Source organism: Canis lupus, chromosome 4 (assembly GCF_011100685.1).
Source record: "Canis lupus familiaris isolate Mischka breed German Shepherd chromosome 4, alternate assembly UU_Cfam_GSD_1.0, whole genome shotgun sequence".
Lineage (NCBI taxonomy): Eukaryota > Metazoa > Chordata > Mammalia > Carnivora > Canidae > Canis > Canis lupus.
The window spans coordinates 12,992,941-13,014,901 of NC_049225.1; the positions used below are offsets into that span (position 1 = coordinate 12,992,941).

General features: G+C 39.5%; 1 protein-coding gene across 10 annotated transcripts in view; it reads right to left on the bottom strand.

The window, feature by feature from the left end:
• ANK3 (ankyrin 3) overlaps nt 1-21,961 on the bottom strand; it is a 663,391-nt gene that overhangs the window by 156,871 nt on the left and 484,559 nt on the right. For all 10 annotated transcript variants that reach the window (XM_038533992.1, XM_038533998.1, XM_038533996.1 and 7 more), the window contains one exon: nt 5,279-5,377. In XM_038533992.1, coding sequence (XP_038389920.1) covers nt 5,279-5,377 — 99 coding nt within the window. The remainder of the gene's footprint in view (nt 1-5,278; nt 5,378-21,961) is intronic.

Consider the following 21,961-nt stretch of genomic DNA (forward strand, 5'->3'; position numbering starts at 1 on the left):
TCATTCTTTTACTTTTTAAATGCAAATGTGCCAAATACAAAATATAGTACAAATATGAAAAGATGAAAACCTAGTTTTTCACACAAAAATGCTTTCTCTTTTCAAAAGGTTCTTTTTTAAAGTTTTATTACTTAAATTCCAATTAGTTAACCTACAGTGTAATACTACTTTTAATTTTAAGCAAACTCTATACTATACACGGGGCTTGAACTCACAGTCTCAAGATCAAAGTCACATGCTCCCTACTGAACCAGCCAGGCATCCTCTTTTAAAATGGTTTTCATGATTGTTTTGAACTGCAGCTACTTTTAAAACCAGTCCTCTCACTTCTTTTATCAGTTTCTGATAAACTGATAAACTGATTTCTTTTCTGATTTAAAATTAGTGTGAACTGAGGCACCTGGGTGGCTCAGTCAGTTGAGCATCCGACTCTTGATCTCAGTTCAGGTCTTGATCTTGGGGTTGTGAGTTCAAGCCCCACATTGGGCTCCACACTGGACATGGAATCTGCTTTAAAAAAAGAAGTATAAATTGCAATAGTGTCCATTATTTACCATATTCCCAGTGAACTGGAATTCCTTTCTTTTTGTTTGCTTGTTTTTAATTAAAGATTTTTAAGCAATCTCCATACCCAGTGTGGGGCTTGAACCTACAACCACAAGGTCAAGAGTTGCAAGCTCCATCGACTGAGCAAGCTGGGCACCCCCAGAATTCTTCATTTTAAAGAGTGAAAAGGATTAAAAAACAAAAAAAAAAAGCAGAGGTAGTTTGGTATTCATTGCACTAGTTTTTATTTTGTCTTTATAAGTTACTAACACTTAATACTGATACTATATTAATTTGCTTAATAAAGATCCGACGTAAACAACACATTTCATTTCATACCTATGTAGAAATGAAAATTTCCCCCTTCCATCAATCTGGTGCCCCCCTGTGTCTATAAGGAGGAAAGGCAAGTCACTAATTGCTCGCCTCAGTTTACATCAACTGGGTCCAGGGACACAGTTAATCATGTGTGGGAAAATAAGTCAAAAATTCTTTAAAGAGTTGCAAGAAGAAATGAATAGGCTCAAAGGCAAATGAAGCCTTAAATACAGGTTAGAGGGACAGTTAACATCCAGTACTTGTTCCCAGGGATGGCAAAAATAAGCTATTAAGACGTCAGTCTTTTTAAGCACACTTTCTTTAAATATGGAGGCAAAGTAGAGGAGCCTTGGAAATTTCTAGAGAATCCAATTATCAAGAGAGGCTCTATTAATCACTGTAATATAGTTTAACATATCTGGGGGTAGGTGGGAAGTGAGTGTAAATTCAGTTTCCAAAAAACTTGTTATTGGTGAGCTTTGAAAATAACGATGTATTAAACAGGCACTGATGACACAGGTATTTCTGAATCCTCTGGGTCAAGTTATTTCCCCTAATTTATCTATAAATGATATAAGATGGGAGATCAAGATAGGAAGAAGCAGTGCAAGCCTTCCTCTAGCCTCTTAATAGTACCATTCACTCACTGTGATATATTTCAACTATTTGTATTCCTTGAAAGCAAGAGGTTCATGGATTATAATTTCCCCAGATTGCCTGGAGAGAGCCTTGGATTTATAGAGAAATAAATATTCATGTAAATTTAAAGACTTCATATATGGTCAATCAGAATATTTCTGCCTAAAAAATTCCACTTTAACATTTTGAATCAAAGTAGACACTAATGTGAAACAAAGGATGGGAACATTTCTCGTTTGAGATACTGCCACCCACAAGCATATGCACTCACGCACTCCTTTACTTCCTGCCAAGGCATTCCTTTGCTTTATATTTTGATACAGTCCTAGGGGCCAACAGTGAAGTAAACAAAGAAACAACATCTCAGAGAACAAATACTTCATGGAGAATAGCAATGGAAGGCAGTGCCAACCAAAGAAGGAAATTCTCTAATGACACACAAATAACAATAGATGAGTAGGTAACTTACAGGTCGTTGGAGAAGGAGAAGAAAGGAAAAGAGCATCTGTCCTAGGGGCAAGGGTCTTATTACATACTGCACCCTCATAAAGCTGAAAATATAGATCTAACTTGGTGGGTTTTCTTAAAAAGATGAAAGCCTTGAGGAATTAGACAGATGGCCTTAAAGCCAGAAACACATTCATTCACTTAATGTTCATTCAGGAAATGTTTTTTGGAGGTCTACTATGTGCCAGACACTATTTTAGGTGCTTGGGGTACTGCACCGACGGAGGTAAAGTTCTCGCTTTCATTTTACAAAAGAGAGAGATAGCAGACAAGAGGATAAGCTAACAAGAAGGCCTCTGTGAGAAGAAAACGTTTGAGTTGAAAAATGGGTGGAGACTGCAGAGATCTGGGCCAAGCTGAGGAACTCAATCAGATGAGGACAAACCTGGTGTATTCTAGGAAGCAGAAGCAGGCCAGCCGGCTGGAAGACGGTAGGGAACAGAATAAGAGGTAAGGTAGAGAGGTGGTCAGATGCTGGTAAGGGATTTATTAGTGCAGGAGGACACTTCTGGAGAAATATGGTGGGTATGACCTATTCATACCCATCCTTTTCTAAACTCTAAAGTAATTTAAAAGATAAATTTTGCAAGGGCATGCCCACCCACATCCACTCCCAAATCACACAGGAAAGGAAACAAAAACAGATGTGTGATGTCTATAAATTTTAGAATGTGAAAAGAAGGTTTAGAGTGTTAACACATCCAGCAGAAGAGAGAAGGCGGAGCGCTAAGTGTCTGTGGATGGGCATCATCAGTGGTGTACTGGTAAACGTTTAGCAACAACAGCTCTTTGAAAATAAAAAACCCCGATATGTAGCATTTGCCAATCCCCATGGTGTAAAGAACCCTGTGATGACTGATTTCAAGCCATCAACATGTCACTGAATATAGAATTGGAAAAAGATGTACATAATAGGCTCAATGATCTGGCTCCAACATACCACTAGTGAAATAAAGACAAGTGATTTGTCTCTCAAATGCCCAAAAGGCAGGAACACAGGACACCTTGGAAGATAAAGATGAGGCTTAGAGTCAAAAGAAGGATTGGTTTACCTGTGTATGGAGCTGTCAGGTTTCCAGGTCTTTTGGACCCAGTAAAGCCAGACGATCTCCCTATGTCTCTTACAGGAAATCAAGAGTTTAGTGTCTGACGAAACTGAAGCAGAGAGCTTCTGGCTGCAGGAGCCTGGACAGAGCATTGGACAGTGGTGAGGCTCTGGACTAAGAACAGGTACTCACAGAAAAAAGGGAGGATGGTATGGTCATCAAGAGTTAGACTGCCTGGGTTCAAATCCTTGTTCTACCATGAGATAAGATATCTTGAGAAAGTCATTTTATCTCTTTGGATCTCAGTTGTCTCATCCATAAAAAGGGAATAAAAGTAACATTAGGACCTCATTGTGAGGATTAAATGGATTGATATATGTAAAGTGTTAGAGCCTGCTATGTAGTATATCTACTACTAGCATGTAAATATTCATTCTCACTGTCATGATTGAAGTGTGCAGAGGACCGGGAGAATGACAGCCCCTTCTTTTTCTTACTCTGCATGTATTGACACAGCTGTACACTGCAAAAGATTGAAAGATTCATCTCTCAAAAAAATTGAACTTCCCAGAAAACAGGGCAGCTGATTGGGACATGGGGGGCCACCACCACCTGATATACTGGAGTGGAGCCCTGCCTACACTCACATAGAGTTTCTACTCAATTGCTAGTGTTTGACACTGATGGTCAGGTACAGACATTTGTGGGAAACACCCAACATAAAGAGAGAGCCAAAGCCAACAAAGAGAAAAACAAAAAATGTGAGGAATTAGGGACAAAAGAGAGACAGAAAAAAAAGTAAAGAAAAGTTATCTTGAGTGTTCTCAGAAAGGTAATAAACTATATTGCATCCATTAGACAAGAACTGGATGCTTAAGGAAAAGAAACTATCAGAGAGCAAGAAAATGTTCTTGCATGTTACAAACACAGAAGAAAAGACATCAAGGAAATCTCTTGGAAAGAAAGAAAAGACAGAGATGAGCAAAAGGGAGAAAAAACTGAGGCAGCAATTTTATTTTTAGCTATGCCTTACTGTTCTGATAAAATGAAAATTAACTTTTAAGAGAGTAAAGGTTTCTAGGCAGAAGGTGACATGAGTTGGTTGACAGTTTATCTGGCCACTGTGACCGCATAGGGAGTGGGACTGGAAAAGAGCAAGGTGGGACACAGGGGACCAATAGGAAGCTATTGCAGGGTTTAGTCTGTGGTGAGGTGGCTTGAAAGCAGTAGAGGTGGGAAAAAAAAAAAAAAAGATAGAGACAGACTTCTTGAAAGGAAAAAAGCAGAAACAGAATGGCTTAGATGAGAAGTACTCAAAAGGCCAAGGTGTCATCACATACCATGAAACCTTGTGGCTGTTTAATGTGGTGATTCCTCCCTGCCTCACTAATATAAATCCTGCATTACAAGTAAGTGAGGGGATTATTCAGACCACCTCCACCCTGGTCCATCTTCACTGGGGTTGTTGAGGAAACATTGACCAGAGAGCAAACAGGAGTAATTATTTTTTGTTGTTTTGATGATGTTTAGAAATAAGGCTTTTTATAAAGCTTAGTGCAGCTTCCAAAAATCACTGATTAGATTAATGTAAGCAGTAGGGATTCAGGTAGTTTATGTACCAAAATTTATTTACAAATATCCTCTCTTTTTAAATAGTGTCAAAAAGCTTTGCCATAAAAATCTAGAAGACATTTTGTAAAACATTAGTTTTTGGGCAATCATCATGCATTCCTTTTGCATAAGTCAGTTTCCCCAAGGCCCAAGCAAGATACAATCTTTGCAATGTTTCCAGTCTTTATCAGTTCAACGATATCCTCTTTAATAATCTGTAAGCCTCAAGAAAAGAACCAAGGGGATGGAGAAAGAGAGCCAGCACCCATGCATTAGAGACTATAGATCTGGTATTTTCTTTCTCCAACAAGCAGTCATTGCTGAGCTACGGAAATATCATAGAATGATATCAAGTAGTCAGTGTTCCTGAAACAAAGTAAAAACAAAAGCAACGCATACAAAAATGACTTTGTGGTGGAGTGGATTCTATCAAAAGGCTTCATAAAACCAAACAAATTGTGAAGTTCTCCAAAGAGTCAAACTAGCTTACTCTTAATTGCTAAGTTGGAATGATATCATTTTTCTAGGATTCAAAAGGCAGTTAAATAAGTTAAATAAGCAGTAAAGGGATGTAAAGCTAAATAATGTCCAAAAATTTGGGAAGAAATTACCTTGGTTTTTGAAAGAATGGGGGCAGCTCGATCGAGCAGCATTTCCACCACCTGCTCATGGCCACTCCTCGCTCCACAGTGCAGGGGCGTTAGACCATCCTGTTGAACAAAGGCAACATCTTCTATTAGATCCGATGGGAAATTCTGCAAATGCAGTGTATTTCTTCAGGATTTGGTGTAGTATCCAACAGGCTGTGGACCTGTGACTTTCACACACTTAGTCAAATATATCAAAATAATTTCCTATTTTTAACTAGAGAACTAAATTTTTTGTAAGTTTAAGTAGTTATAAATGGTTAGTTTCCCACATATTAGAATACTCACTGTTAAAAATAGAATTGTTTCACTACTCTTTCCATATCCGATGGAATTGAAATGCCCTAAGTAATTTGATATTTTCCATTTAAAAAAATAGAAAATAATTCCTTTTAAAATAGGAATTTGTAATAGGAACTTAACATTGGTCCTTTCCTTCTTGCATTTGTTTCCATTTCACTTCCCCTATAAGGGGAAGTAAAGAATCTCAAGCAGACTCCCAACATGGGGCTAGATATCATGACCCTGGGATCATGATCCTGAGAAGAAACCAAGAGTTAGATGCTTAAATGACTGAGCTACCCAGGTGCACCTATACTTGAATATTTTTAATTAATTACCATATCATATCTCTTTGCTATGAAAATATATGTTAAATTTTAAAAAGTTTAAAGATTTCCTGAGAACATAAGTCTTTAAAGCATCAAAAATAAATCTCCAAAACAGTTACTATAATTATTCAGATACAATTGGTCAAAATAGTAAAAACATATTACAAACTTTATGATTATTAAAAGCACCAACTTATTAAAAAGTTCCTTATTTATTTATTTATTTATTTATTTATTTATTTATTTATTTATGATAGTCACAGAGAGAGAGAGGCAGAGACACAGGCAGAGGGAGAAGCAGGCTCCATGCACTGGGAGCCCGACGTGGGATTCGATCCCGGGTCTCCAGGATCGCGCCCTGGGCCAAAGGCAGGAGCCAAACCGCTGCGCCACCCAGGGATCCCAAAAGTTCCTCTCTTAATGAGATGTATGTGTCATAAGTACTTCATGTATCTATTAATGAATATTAATTATTGCTGAATGATACAGGGTCAGCATCAACAATATCCCATTTTTAAGAAGTCAAATGCAGTTTTAAAATTTTTTTCTGGGACACCAATGGTTGAGTGTCTGCCTTTGGCTCGGGTTGTGATCCTGGGGTTCTGGAATTGAGTCCCGCATCAGGCTCCCTTAGGGAACCTGCTTCTCCCTCTACCTCTGTCTCTGCCTCTCTCTCTGTGTCTCTCACGAATAAATAAAAATCTTTAAGAAAATAATTTTTTTCTATATTTTACAAATAACAGTATAATTAACATTTAGTGTTATATTGGTTTCAGGTGTACAATATAGTGATTTGACAATTCCATGCATTATTCAGTGCTCATCCTGATAATTGTATTATTAATCTCCACTCTCCACTATCTATTTCACCCTTTCCCCCTGCCCCCTTGCCAACCTCCCCTCTGGTAACTATCAGTTCGTTCTCTATAGTTCAGAATCCGTTTTTTTATCTCTTTTTTCTTTTGTTCCTTTGTTTCATTTCTTAAATTCCAAAAATCAGGGGAATTACTGATTTATTTCACTTAGCATTTTACCCTCTAGATCCATCCATGTTGTTGCAAATGGCATTTTTTATCACTGAATAATATTTTGTTGTATATATATACTATATCTTTTAAAAAAATATTTTATTATTCATTTGAAAAAGAGGCAGAGCATGAGCAGAAGGAGGGGTAGAAAGGGAGGGACAAGTAGACTCCCCACTGAACAGGGAACCCAATGCGGGGCTCAATCCCAGGACCCTGAGATCATGACTTAAGCAGATGTCAGATACTTAAACAACTGAGTCAGTCAGGAGTCCCTATACCACATCTTTATCCATTTATCTATCAATAGACACTTGGGCGGTTTCCGTAATTTGGCTACTATAAATAATGCTACAATAAGCATAGGGGTGCATATGTCTTTTCCAATTAGTGTTTTCATAATTTGGGGGTAAATATTCAGTAGTGGAATGAGTGGATCATATGGTGATTCTATTTTTTAATTTTTTGAGGAACCTCCATACTGTCTTCCACAGTGTCTGCACCAGTTTGCATTCCCACCAACATGCACAAGGGTTTCTCTCCCCCTACATCCTCACCACTTGCTGTTTCATGTGTTTTTAATTCTAGCCATTTGACAGGTGTGAGGGGATATGTCATTGTAGTTTTGATTTGCATTTCCCTGATGATGAGTTATGTTGAGCATCTTTTCTTGTGTGTGTTGGCCATCTGGATGTCTTTGGAGAAATGTCTGTTCATGTCTTCTGCCCATTTTCACCCAGATCATTTGTTTTTTGGTGTTGAGATAAGTTCTTTATATATTTTAGATACTAACCCTTTACCAGATAAGTCATTTGCAAACATCTCCCATTCAGTAGGCTGACTTTTAGTTCTGTTGTTTACTTTTCTATGCAGAAACTTGTTATTTTGATGTAGTCCTAATAGTTTATTTTTGCTTTTATTTCCCTTGCCTCAGGTGATATATCTAGAAAAATGTTGCTAAGGCCAATGTCAGAGAAATTACTGCCTGTGTTGCTCTCTCCCATGATTTTTATGGTTCAGGTTTCACATTTATGTCCTTAATTTTTTCGTTTATTTTCATATATGGTGTAGGAAAGTGGTCTGATTTCATGCTGTTGCATGTCACTGTCCCCACACCATTTGTTGAAGGGACTGTCTTTTTTCCCATTGTATATTCTTGTCTCCTTTGTCAAAGATTAATTGGCTATATATATAATCATGGGTTTATTTCCGGGCTCTCCATTCTGTTCTGTTGATATATGTGTCCATTTTGGTGCCAGTACCATACTGTTTTGATTACTACAGCTTTGTAGGATATCTTGAAATCTGGGATTATGATACCTTCAGTTTCTTTTTTTTTTTCTTTTCAAGATTGGTTTGGCTATTTGAGGACTTTTGTGGTTTCATATTGTTAGGATTGTTTGTTCTAGTTCTGTGAAAAATACTGTTGGTATTTTATTAGGGATTGCATTAAATCTGTAGATTGCTTTATTTGTTCTTCCAATCCGTGAGCATGGAATATCTTTCCATTAGTTTGTGTTGTCTTCAATTTCTTTCATCAATGTTTTATAGTTTTTGGAGTATAGATCTTTCACCTTCTTGATTAAGTTTATTCCTGGGTATTTCATTACTTTTGGTATAAACGCTATCCTAATACTTGCTTTTATAAATGATACTGCTGAGACATCTTGTCTGCCTAAATAAGTAGATGGACTTCTGTTAAAGCAGTGTCACTAATTCTTTGAACTGAATTACATGCCGAAATCGCCTAATAACCTTTTACCAAAGATTTTTTTCAATGATACATAAGACAATTCCATTAGGTCCTTCATTTCTGTTAGCAGCAGTGGGGTTTCTAACCATCCAATGAGCAGAAGAATTCGTTATTCAATCATTAGAGTCACACCACTGTTAATATGACACTGGTATTCTGAACTGTCCTCCTTTCTCCACTGGGGGCCAGATGTGGGAGAGAGGCGTTTCTTTAATGCTAGTGAGGAAGGACTATTGTACTACAGGTTAGATGGGAAAGGAGAATTAGCAGGGAATTAAGGAATGTAAAGATATTCATGTAGAACTATCTAAGTGGCCCCAAACTCTATGGAGAAGCTTTTACATACCCCAGCTAATGTGTTCCCCAACTTGAAGATTCCTGTGGTTGACAACTGCTACCCTAAAGATAGTCACATTTTAAGATACATCAGAATGTAATTCACTGTATTCAAATCACGTTCTAGATTGTGTGAATGGATCTTGAAAATAACCCTACTTTATCCTAATGTTTAATCGGTGAGGTACAATTCTATTCCTTGACTTTCAAATTGCAACAGCATTTTGCTAATAAAATAGGATTAAATAAAATCTGAGAACAGATTAAAAAAAAACACCATGACATCCAAATGTCTTCCCAATAATGTAAAACCTGAAAATATCTGAAGGAGAAATAATAATTACATCTACCCTCCACCACACACACACACACACACACACCACAAACATCCCACACAGACCCTGTCATATGGTGATTTTATTTTACGAAATGAAAGGTCAAATTTGTTTCATTTTCTCATAAGTAGACTCTCAGACACAAGAGGTAACAGAGTATGTGCAGACATGTTCAAACTATGGTCACACAGAAAAAAATAATTATTTTATCCTAATTCATTTATTCTTGAAAATTATCTTCTCCAAAGCAACTGCTACATACTGAATGAAAAGTGTTTGACTAGCTAAGAGCAGAATCTGTCTTGACTCCTCAGTCCTTTGAAACACACTGTTCCTTCAGACGTACATTTCTGCTGATTTCATTTTTTTTAAAAAAAGTTTTAATTATGGAAAATTTCAAACCTATTTCAGACTAAAGCAGACTGAATAGTGTAATGAGTCTCTTGATGTCTGGTGTTCAGCATCAACTGTCACCTCCTGATCAAGCTTGATTCATCCATATCCCTGACCTTTTCTCCTTTCTTATATTATTTTGAAGCCAATCTAAGCTATTATATCATTTTATCCTCACAACTACCCTGACACAAAAGGTATAATCTTCATGTGATAAATGAAGACTCTAAGGCTTCAAACAGGTTAAATGCCTCGTCCAAGGCTGCACAGGCTGACTGCAGAACTTGGCCAGGCAGTGGGGACAGTCCGGGCATATCTTGGGAGGAGTTAGAATGACAAAGCCCCTCTGCTCAAACTTTCAGCCACCCTGAGCCTTCCTTTATCTACATTCTGCAGCTGCTGCCTCTGTCTGGTCTCTGGTGTTTGTTTATTAAAAACTCCCAGACTCTAGAGACTCAGCTGGGGAAGGTAATTTTTTCATCAGCTCAAGAGCTGAGAAGCACCATTGTTCACTATAGCCATTGTTCCTTTTATCACCTGGCTTCAATGATAAAGCCAGCTGGTTCCCCAGGGTAGGATCTTCAGTTCCTAGCGAATGGCAAAGAACTACCTGAAGCCTGGCTCTTTCAACTGTACTTTTACTTGCAGTATTTTTAACATTGATGGCAAGTGGCTGACTCCTTTGGAGTGGCAGATTTGCTCTGAAACTTTTTGAAAGTGCGTGACTTCAAATAGCCAGCATCCCGGCAGGAGCGATGCCTCATCAGGAAGCTGTACAAGATGTCACGACTGCCTGGTCGTACAGGCAGTGCCGGCCTGGCTGAAGGAACATTCACAGGTCAGTGGAAAACTGGTGCCTAGAGTTAATGTAAGGTCTTTAATTAGCTTCTCGGCTTTTACAGTGACAAAGAAGACAGCTCACCAGCTGACCCACAGCAAGACTGAAAGGTCTCTGCCATGTACTGATTCACACTTAGTTCAGTTAAAAAAAAAAAAAAAGAAGAAGAAGAAAAGAAGAAAATCAGCTGGCACTGACTTGACTTAATTAATATCTATATTTTGGACACAAAATCAAATATTTACATTCTGGACTGATTTCTTTTGCTTTGCAATGGGTGAGGCTTACTAATCACGTTCCTGAAGCATATGAAGCCCTGTGCTCAAGGAGACTTTCAACAACTGTGGCTTGTTCCTTTGCCAGCCTCAGTTCCCCAGGTGAGCATGGGCAGCCTTCCCGGGTGCCCGCCCCAGCCCACAAACTCTCGGCAGCTCTCTGTCCTCTTGCTTCTCTGCACTGCCCGCACCAGGTACCCGCAAAGGGCTCCCTTTCCACTTTCTCCAAGACCCAGATTTGTACTGTTTTAAAGTAACTGTGTTCTTAGAAGCCTTTTCCAAAACTGGACATAACCATTCTACTCGCAGGATGTCTGCCTTGTTTTCTATATTTCTCTAGGGGGAACCTCTAACTTTTTACCAACTATCTCAGTTAGTTGTGAGTAGTCATCATCCTTCCAACTAGTCTGATTCTGAGGACAAGGCTACTAGTTTAAGGGGTACCTGAATCTCAGAGAGGAGGTGACGCGGTCCTAGGTCCATGAAAGTTGCTTAATAAAAATGAGTTAAATGAAGGAATGAGTGAGCAAATGAATTGGTTGCAGTGCTGGTCTTTCAAAAACAAAAAAAGATTTTCTGGTTAGTTGGTCAAAAATTCCTTTCCTTGTCATCCTTTTTGTTTAAGACTAGACTCCTTTTGTACTTCAGATGTGCTATAGTTTGTCTTTCTTTCCAGAAAAATAAAATTCTCAATAGATAAGTGACTTAAGAAATGTGACTAAAGACCATGGCTAGTCTTTTCAGCTCTCAGAACAAGAAAATATCAGAGGAATTGTTCTAAATAAGCTATTTTCTCTTATTTGGAATACAATAAGCTTAACAAAGAGCTCTCATGGCTACCGTACTTTAGCACAGAGCAGTAAACTGGTGTGCTCCTCTCCCTAAAACTATAGCAGTGCTTTTTTCCAATACAAAAATGAGGATTCTAATCTGCTCCCAACCCCTAGAAATTTACAGTTAATATACAGGATCACTTAGGATGGGTCCAGGACCAAAAAGCAGTTCTTCAACTGCATACCAGTGTCGACCTCCAGTTGGCAAATGCTTGACAAAGGCAATTCCCAGGGCGCCGGGGAGGCCGTCTCGTGAATGGTGGCATGTGCATTTGGACAGGAGAGAAGGAGAGAGGGATGCTGAGTTGCCATAGTAACATTATGGGAGGGAAGTGAAATTGCATGGGGTTAGTAGTTGTTTTTTTTTTTTTTTTTCCCCAATTCCCCTGATTTTTAAAGTGCTAACATAATGAACAAGTATTCCCTTGGGGAGAATTCTGAAGCAAAGCCAACTGGCTGGTCCAGATCTCATATTTCATTGCAGTGACAGTAATCTTATTACTGAGGTGGGAAACTGTACTTTACTGGCTGGACAAAATGCTCTGTTGTGTTAGCCTAAGAGCAAAACCTTGCAATTCGAAGGTCAAAAAGGCTTTCTTTCAGCTCCTGTTTTGCTGAAAAGCTTGGAACAGGACATTAAGGTATCACACCTAAGAATACTGCACCCAGATTACGTTATTAACAAGCTGAATTTGCTCAAAGCCAATACTGAAATGATACAAATTCATGGCTTGGGAAATACTTTCAAAAACAGACATTTATTTTGACTTGTATTCTGTAGGCTTTCTTTCCTTCCCTCTAAGCAAAAAAAATAAATAAATAAAATCTCACTCTAGAGAAGGAAATCAAGCAGCTCTTTTCCTATATCATGGATATAAAACAGGATGTGATACTTAATTGAAAACTGAAAACAATGAAACAAAAAGCAGGTTCTACTCAGGGAGGGGAGAGTTATAATACAGTTAAAGTAAAAGGGCAGCAATTACAGTCCAACCGTAAAGCTATTCTCATGTCTGTATTTTTTTTACCAGAAATTCTGACTGTATCCTCATTTTGCATGTGGCTGGCAGTTGTAGATTTGGCCTAGGAGGGAGTACATTTTTCGAAACCCCCCTGTTGTTATAGGCACATTATATTTGTGATCTTACTGAATCCTTAAAACTCATGAGAAAGGCATTGGAAGTTCCCTTGATAAATGAGAAAGCTGCTCCAGAGGATGAATGTACCTACTCGAGGTCACATGCAACCAAACGGCTGGAATCAGAATCTATACTTAGGCTTTCCTCTATCTGTGGGATTAGATTCCTTCTACTATAAAACAATCTCCTTTTAAGATCTAGAATTCATTTCTACCATTTATGCATAGGAAAGAAAAATATCTCTTTCTAATTCCCTTCCTTCCTGTCCCTGTCATACATCCTGTATATTTAAAATTAAACGAAAACAGGGCAAAATCCTTCTGTTGTTCTCTCTGCTTAGAAAGCCACAGCCTTCTGAGCCTAGAACACACCCTCAGGCTATTTGTTGTGTTCTTTGGGTTTTTCTTGTCCCTCTTGTTTTGTCTTCTTGGGGTTGAGAATGATTTAGGATTCTAATCACTGAATCATCACATATATCATTGGCTAGCTCCTCCTTTGGCTTTTTAACTACATCTTTTCTCTTTTTTCTTCTCTTAGTGGTTGCCCTAGGCATTACAATATGTATCCTTAATTTAAGTCTAAATAGCATTGTGTTATTAATCATGTATCATATACTAATATTATATATGATATATGGTATTAATATATAATTTCACATATAAAATGAAATTCTGCAATATTACAATTCCATTTATACTATTAGCTTTCCCTTTTGTGCTATAAATGTTGGATTTTTTTAAAAAATGTTTTATTTATTTATTCACGAAAGACACAGAGAAGCAAAGACAAAAACCAGAGGGAGCCAGAGGCTCCCTTGTGGGGAGCCCGATGCAGAACTTGATCCAGGACCCCGGGATCATGATCAGAGCTGAAGGCAGATGTTCAACCACTGAGCCACCCAGGTGCCCCTAAAAATCAGATATTACAAACCTCAGAATAGATTGATAGTTTTCTTTAATCAAATTTTAAAGAATTACTAAAAAGAAAAAAATGTTCTGTATATTGATCTGCTTATGTATTGTCTGTAACTTTTCTCTTCTTTTTTAGATCCACATTTCTTTTTTTAATAAAATTTTTAAAAAAGATTTTGTTTATTCATGAGAGATGCAGAGACAAGCAGAGACATAGACAGAGGGAGAAACAGGCTCCTTGCAGGGAGCCTGATGTGGGACTTGATCCCGAGACGGGATCATACCTTGAGCCAAAGGCAGAAGCTCAACCACTGAGCCACCCAGGCATTCCTAGATCCCCATTTGCATATGGTATCACTTCCCTTCAGAATTAAGAACTTCCTTTAATATTTCTTTTAGCGTGAGTTTGAGGATAACATGTTATCTGAATTTTTGCTTATCTGAAACTGAATTTTGCTCTTATTATGAATTTATGTTCATTGGATATAAATTCTAGATTAACAGATATTTTTCATTTAGTACCAATGTTCCATTGCCTTCTGGCCTCCAGTGTTTGTTTGTTTCTTCTTCCTCATCTTTTTTTTTTTTAAGATTTTATTTATTTGAGAGAGAGAGAGAGAGAGCAAGAGACCAAGAGCAGGGAGAGGGGTAGAGGGAGAAGCACACTCCCAAAATGGGGCTTAATCCCAGGACCTGGGGATCATGACCTGAACAGCAGGCAGATGCTTAACCAATTGAGCCACCCAGGTGCCCCTGGCCTTCAGTGTTTCTGGATAAGAAGTTAAATCACAGTCTCATCATTGTTTTTCCATTTATAATGCATCTTCTTCTCTGTTTGCCTATACATTTTTTTCTCTATCTTTGACATTTAGCAGCTTCACTATCATGTGCCTCTATGTGGTTTTCTTTGCATTTATCCTCCATGGGATATGCTGTTTCCTGAGTCCAGGGGTTGTAGTTTGCGACTGAATTTTGAAATACATACATCTTTTTTACTCCATTCCCTTGCTCTCTGCTTCTTGGACTGCGTTGTATTTAGTCAGCTTGCTAATATTCCAGATGTTGTTGACATGGTGTGAACTTGATTTTTAATCCTTTTTGTTTTCTGTCCTTCATTTTGGATGATTTTTATAACTTGTGCTCAAGTTCACCAATTCTTTCTCTTTTTGTATTCAATCTGTTCTTTATCCCATCCAGTGAATTTTTTAAAAAAAAATTAGATATGTTTTTTAGTTCTAAGATTTCTATATTTTTAGATTATTTTTCCTGAAATTCATTTTTTCTTTTTTGCCTTACTCATTATATCTGTCTTTTCCTTCAGATATTGAACATATTTATCATAGTTATTTTAAATTCTATTAATTCCAACATCTGAGTCACCTATGGGTCTGTTTTTATTACCTAACTTTTCCTTTGACTGCAAGTTGGATTTTTTTCTTCTCATGTATATTACTAATTTTAAGTTATATGTTAAATTTAAGTTAAGTATTAGATATTGTGAATAATATGCTATAAAGACTCTGATCTTTTTTTTAATTTTTTTTTAATTTTTATTTTTTTATTTATGATAGTCATAGAGAAAGAGAGAGAGGCAGAGACATAGGCAGAGAGAGAAGCAGGCTCCATGCACCGGGAGCCCGATGTGGGATTCGATCCCGGGTCTCCAGGATCGCGCCCTGGGCCAAAGGCAGGCACCAAACCGCTGCGCCACCCAGGGATCCCTAAAGACTCTGATCTTATAGGGACTTGATTTTAGGGTTTCAATGGCAGTTCAGTTTTGGCCTTATTCCAAGAGTAATCCCTTTAGTCCTGGGACACAGTCATAACTTCTAAGATATAGTCCTTATAGAGTTAATAAAGAGCCAAAGATGTTTACCAAGCTTCCCTGATGTGGTGATTATCTTCCTTGCAGCAGGCACTGCTGAACTTTCCCCTTAGCTTTCAATTTTTTAACTGTTATTTCCCTCTGGCCTCCTTGATGTTTCAATCCCCCCAAAATATATAGTTCAGGGCTCAGCCAAGGACTGTGGGGAGTTTATATGTTTGTTTCAGCACTCCCTTTGTGGTTCCCTCCTTTCAGTGATTCCTCCCTGAATATCCAGCCACTCTTACAGCACCAAACTTGATCCTCTGACCTCAAGACAATAAAATTGAGACTTACTCCATGAATTGTATCACAGTATCTGGCATATAAACATAGATTTCATCCTGTATTGTTTAGTTCTTTCAAAAGTTGAATTCACTCCAATTTATGCCAAGTTTTGATTACTGAGCTACCTAGGCATCCCCCTTCAAAGTGATTTTCATGTTTTGAAAACTAAGGGCATTTCATGATTAGTTTTATTTTTTTTAATATTAAGATTTAATATTTTTAGAGAAGCTTAAGGCTCATAGCAAAATTTGGGGAAAGGTGCCATTACCCTTCTTTGAATCCAAATAGATACTTTCAACTAGCTTTTAATATTTGTGACATAAAAATAAAAAAAATTAATCTATTTTTGAATGCCATAAATATTTTAAAATTTGTCTTGACTGATGTAGAAACACAGAGTATTTTGCATAATTTCAAATGCTCTCATCAACATGTCTATGTTAGGACTCTAGGGAGGAAGTATTGTATTAGAATTTTCTCTTTGATAGAAACTATTTTATGACCATAAAATGTTTAATATTTTCTTTAAGGATTTATTTTTAGGCAGAGCAAGACACTTCTGGAAATAAAATAAAATAAAACATCAGGTATGCTTGAGTGGCTCAGTGGTTAGGCATCTGCCTTTGGCTTAGGGTGTCATCCTGGAGTCCCGGGATCGAGTCCCACATCGGGCTCCCTGCATGGAGCCTGCTTCTCCCTCTGCCTATGTCTCTGCCTCTCTCTCTCTCTCTTTCTCTGTTTCTTATGAATAAATAAATAAAATCTATAACAACAACAAAAAAAGAAAGCAAAAGTCAATACCAATATTTCTTTCTTCTTTGTATTTAACCTGTGAAATAGAACCGGTTGCATTTCTGGGAAAGGCCAGGCTAAAATTACAGGGCATCCAAGTGTCTCCTGACACCTTCCCAGAATAGTAAGAATTTAACAACTGACAGATTCAAGGTATTCTGAAACCTTTTATCTACTTGCACACAAATATCTCTTCATGCTCATAAATCAATTGGAAGCTATTAACTTCAGGGAACAAACTTATATTACCAAAGTATCAGTATAAAGTCAAGAAAATTAAGACCTTTTGGCAAATTAACACTAAGGAGAGTATCTTTTATTTCTATATATTCAGCAAAAGATGCCAGGATGTGTGCTAAGTGCTACAGATACCAAGATGAATGTGTGCATCTGAGTGCCTACGTGGAGCCTTGGATGTGATGTGGTAGTAATGGGACTGTATGAGGATCCGGGCAGTGGCACCTGTCAGGAAAACAGGAAGCTGGGAGAGGCATGATTAGAGCAGCATTCTGGGAATCAGAGCACTAGTATTACCGACTCTACCTGGAACTCCTCCATCTTTTATGAAGCACTAAATACAAGCACAGCTGCCTTTACTACTGGGTAGAGAAGGTTGGTGAAAAGAGAGAACTCAGAAGATGCTACAAAGCCTTAAAATGGTTCTGATTTGGGTCCATATTGAGCCTTGGATTTGGCTGTGAATTGATGCAAAGGAAAAGGAAAATGATGAGATACCATCCATTGCAAAGTATCTTCTTGCAAGAATACATGCTAGCTTTACAGAAAGCTAGAGTTAAATGGAAAAACATACAAACCAGCAGGCTACCACAAGTAGCTATTCTTTGCAAAGCATTTTAGTCTATAAATAAAGCCATTAAAATCTGTTGAAAAAGAATGAACAAATTTCAAAAATTATTTTAAAATTAGGATCTGCATATAGACCAGCCTGGAAAAATTTGTCTTGTTTATGACTCAGCACATTTGCCACCATTATTACAGAGATACTTAACATACTTACTCTTGTCTATTTTGCAGGAGAATAAGATAACAAGCCAGTTGGCATTAGTAAGCATTGAGAGGCTGAGAAAATACAAAAAGCTTTCTTTAAATGAACTAATAGAAAAAGGAACACAGGCTGTGTGGTTCATCAGATCCTTGCTAAAAGCTTTCAGGAACATTCATGTATAAGTTTCTTCCCCAGGATTCCCCAACTTTACTGAAATAAAATTGACATGCAACATTGTGTAGGTTTAGGTTATTCCCTGTCATGATCTGGTGTGTGTGTGTGTATGTGTGTGTGTGTGTGTAGTGAAATATTTACCATGATAAGGTTACTTAACACATTCTTCACCTCACATCAATTCTGAATATACAATACAGGACTGTTAGCTATAGTCACTGAGATGAACCTTAGATACCTGAATAAATACACTTTATAACTGGCAGTCTGTACCCTCTGACAAACATATCCCCATTTCCCCCACATCTCAGTGCCTGGTAGCCCCGTTTCCATTGTTTCTATGGGTGAGATGTTTTTAGATTCCTCATATAAGTGATAACATGCATATTTGTCTTTCTCCATCTGACTTATTTTACCTCTTATAACACACTCAGGATCCACTTATGTTGTTGCAAGTGGCAGGATTTCCTTTTATGTTTATGGCTGAATAATATTCCACACACTGGAAATGCAGTTTAAATGCTATGTTAAAGCTTTATCAATTAATCAACAAAACTCTAATGACTTTTTTGGTATAAAACCATTGGGTGCTTTTTCTATAATATTTTTTCATTAAAAACTCCAATCTCTGTTCTCTAGGGGCCCCTGCTTTTTTGTCTAGTTTTTCCCCCCTCCTGACCCTTACAACTCTCCAGATTTGGGGGCAGTGTCATGAAGTCAATTTGCTAAGTCCTAATAAGTTTCTCTTCTCCTTCTGGGACTCAGCGATGATAGGCTGCTTTGATGGAATGGTGCCTTTTTAGTCCTGCAAGTTTTCTTCATTCCTTTTCATTCTTTTGTCTTTTGCTTCTCTGACTGGATAATTCCAAAGGCTCTTGGTTCTGCTTGGTCTGGTCTGCTGCTGGAGCTCTCTACTGAGGTCTTTGTTCCCATCCCTGTCTTCTTTAGCTCCAAATACATGCTTGGTTCTCTTTTTATATTTTCTTCTCTTTGTTGAACTTTTCATTTCGTTCTTGTATATTTTTTCCTAACTTCATTAAATTGTTTCACTATGTTTTCTTGTAGCCCTCTGAGCATCATTAGGACAATTATTTTGAATCCTCTGTCAGGCAGTTCCTACGTCTCCATTTCTTTGAGGTCAGTTACTGTAAGTTTACTGGGTTTCTCTGCCGGTGTCATGTTGCCCTGATTCTTCAGGATTCCTGTAGCCATGCATATAGATGTCTGCACATTTAAAGAAGCAATCACCTCTTCCAGACTTTATGAGTTGACTTCGATATGGAAAGACCATGAGCTGTGCATGGGGATGTGCTGGAGTGTGCTGTCCTGCCAGGTCCAGTGGTATAGTGTACCAAATCAGGGGTGTGTGGTCATTCTGATCCCAGGGGTATATGATGTCTCATTGGCTCAGGCCACTGGGGTCCACAACATTGATAACTGTGTGGTTCTTGGTGAGCACTGTGGGGAGTCCACAGTGGCTATAGGGGTTGTTGGAGTCCTCAGCAGCACCCCCAGGGCCATTGGCTAGAGACTTAGGCAGGCAGTGGTGGTGGCTGGAGCTAGTGCTGCACACACAGCCATAGGGGCCTTTTGCAGGTCTGTGTAGTGGTGAGGGCTGGTTTCATGCATGCACATAGTAGTGGGGTCAGGGGCAGTTGTCAAGGCCTGGCCAATTGCAGGAGTACTGGCCGCTATGGGGACCACAGCTGTCTATGCATTGTACTGTGGCTACGAGGCCTCACCATGGTGGACACACTGCAGCAGAGGTTGGTGTGAGGAGTCAGGTGAGGGGCAAGCGGGTTCAGAGCTTGAAGGACCAGCCGCAGGTGAGCCGAGTATTGTAGGCCAGTGATAGGAGACAGGGTCAGCTCTGGCCCTCAGATAACTGTGGGGGCCCTGCTATTAGTGAGGGCTCCTGTGGCTGTGGGGTCTCCCCGGGGGTGTGTGCCTACCCTTGGAGGCTGGTAATGAGGGTCTGGTTGGGGCATATAGGTGCACAGCTAGAAGGTTATCTGCCCATGTGCCACAGTGGTGAAGGCCAGTGGCTGGAGCAGAGCCAAACCCAGACCCAGAGACCCTGAGGAAGGCCTGGCTAGCTGGCATGCACTTCTGTGGCTGTGGGATCTGCACTAGGTGCGTGGGCAGCAGTGAAGGCCAGTGATGAGGGTTGGGCCAGAGGTGTGCCAGTGCACGCTGGGAGGGGGTAGCCCCAAGTGTGAAAATGGCAATGGGAGTCAGCACAAGGGTCTTGTACTTGTGTAGCCATAAAGGCCTGGGCTGGCTGCTGCTGTGGATCCTTGGCTCTAGATCCTTGGCAGGGGGTAGAGTAGGTGAGGGTGGGGTATGGGCAGGGAGCAGGGAAGGAAGGACTCAGGAGTCTGGGAATGTGAATATCTGTGAGGCAAAACCCTGTGAAATCTGCAGGTGGCCCACAGTGGCTGTGCCGGCCATGGCCATCGGTGGTGGTTACTTCTTGGTGGCAAGAAAGATGCTCCGGTCTTCCTGGAAGCAGGTCACTGGGAGCCACAGTCATTCCTGCTGCGTGGCTGATACTGGTAGCACCGACTTTCCTTTGTTCCTTCCTATCTCTATTCATCTCAGCCTTGCCAGTCTCTGGGTGGGGTAAAACTGATGTCCTCTATGCGGTATCCTAAGGCTAGGGAAGCCGGCCACTCACCCTGTCCCTTCCCTGGTGAGGGACACTCTTTCAGGCTACAGAGTTGCCAGGCTGGCATCAGATGATGCAGGCAGAATGAAGCTGGCCTTCCTTCCCTTCACACACAGCTACTCTCAGGTTTGTTTGTTTGTTTGTTTTTTTTTCCCCTCACTGTGTCACTGAAGATTCATAAGTGGACTCCTAAGCTCTCTGCTTTTCTTTTTTTCTTTTTTTTTTTTTTAAAGACAGTGATTTTTATTTTTTATTTATGATAGGCACACAGTGAGAGAGAGAGAGAGAGAGAGGCAGAGACACAGGCAGAGGGAGAAGCAGGCTCCATGCACTGGGAGCCTGACGTGGGATTCGATCCTGGGACTCCAGGATCGCGCCCTGGGCCAAAGGCAGGCGCTAAACCGCTGCGCCACCCAGGGATCCCGCTCTCTGCTTTTCTTTGTGGATAGCTGCCTAACAGTTGATCTCTGTGGGGGGATGGAGGCTCAGGTCTCTTTCTTTACCCTCTTGGTAATGTCAACCTGACTTATATAACCACCTTGAGTTTTACAGTAACTAGTTTTTTTAAAGTTACAATATCCAGTGCTTCTTCTAAATGAGAAGGCCCAGTAAAATCATCTGCAACAATTCCCCATCCGTGCGGGGACACAAACTAAGACTCAGGAGGGTGAGTTGCCTAAGGTCACAATTTTATTTGCAAGTTGCTCTTAAGACTCAAGATCAGGCCACTGAAGTAAAATAATATTCACTCTCATTTGCTTTTCCAGCTGGCAAGATCTTGCTCAGATCCTGCTGACCTACTCGGATCATAATTCAAATTCACTTGCCTATATAAAAGGCCTCTAAGAGTCTGCTTTGAACCTGAGCCCTTCATTAGGTCAGCCACACATGGGCAGGAGCAGAGCAAGCAAACCAGGTCCCTTGGAGTGCTGGCCCCTGATGGGAAATCCAGGATGTTTTCCTGTGTCTACACATGGAGGATTGGATTCAACAGGGCAGACTTGATGCAACAAGGTAACCACAGCAGTAATCAGTACCTGCCAGGAGGTGGATGGGTAGATGACAATATGTATTTCCCCACAAGCTACTGGACTGAGTAGTAAAACTTGTATTTATGAACAATTTTGTTTTCTGTTTTTAGGCTTGTCCCCAGGCGCTCTGACATTTCAGCTGCTCCCTCCCTCTCACCCACCCACCAGATCACTATTCGGTCATTTCAGCCAGAGAGAAGGGAAGCTTTGATGAGAAGGACACAACATAGTTTACATATTTGGGGTATGTACTCTGCTATAGTCTGCCAGGAATTCAGTCTGTGACCCACTAATATCCCACCCTCACCCCACTCCATACAGGGCACTAACGGAAGCAGGACAGGCTTCTCTGTTCTCTGTTTCTGTCTCCATCAT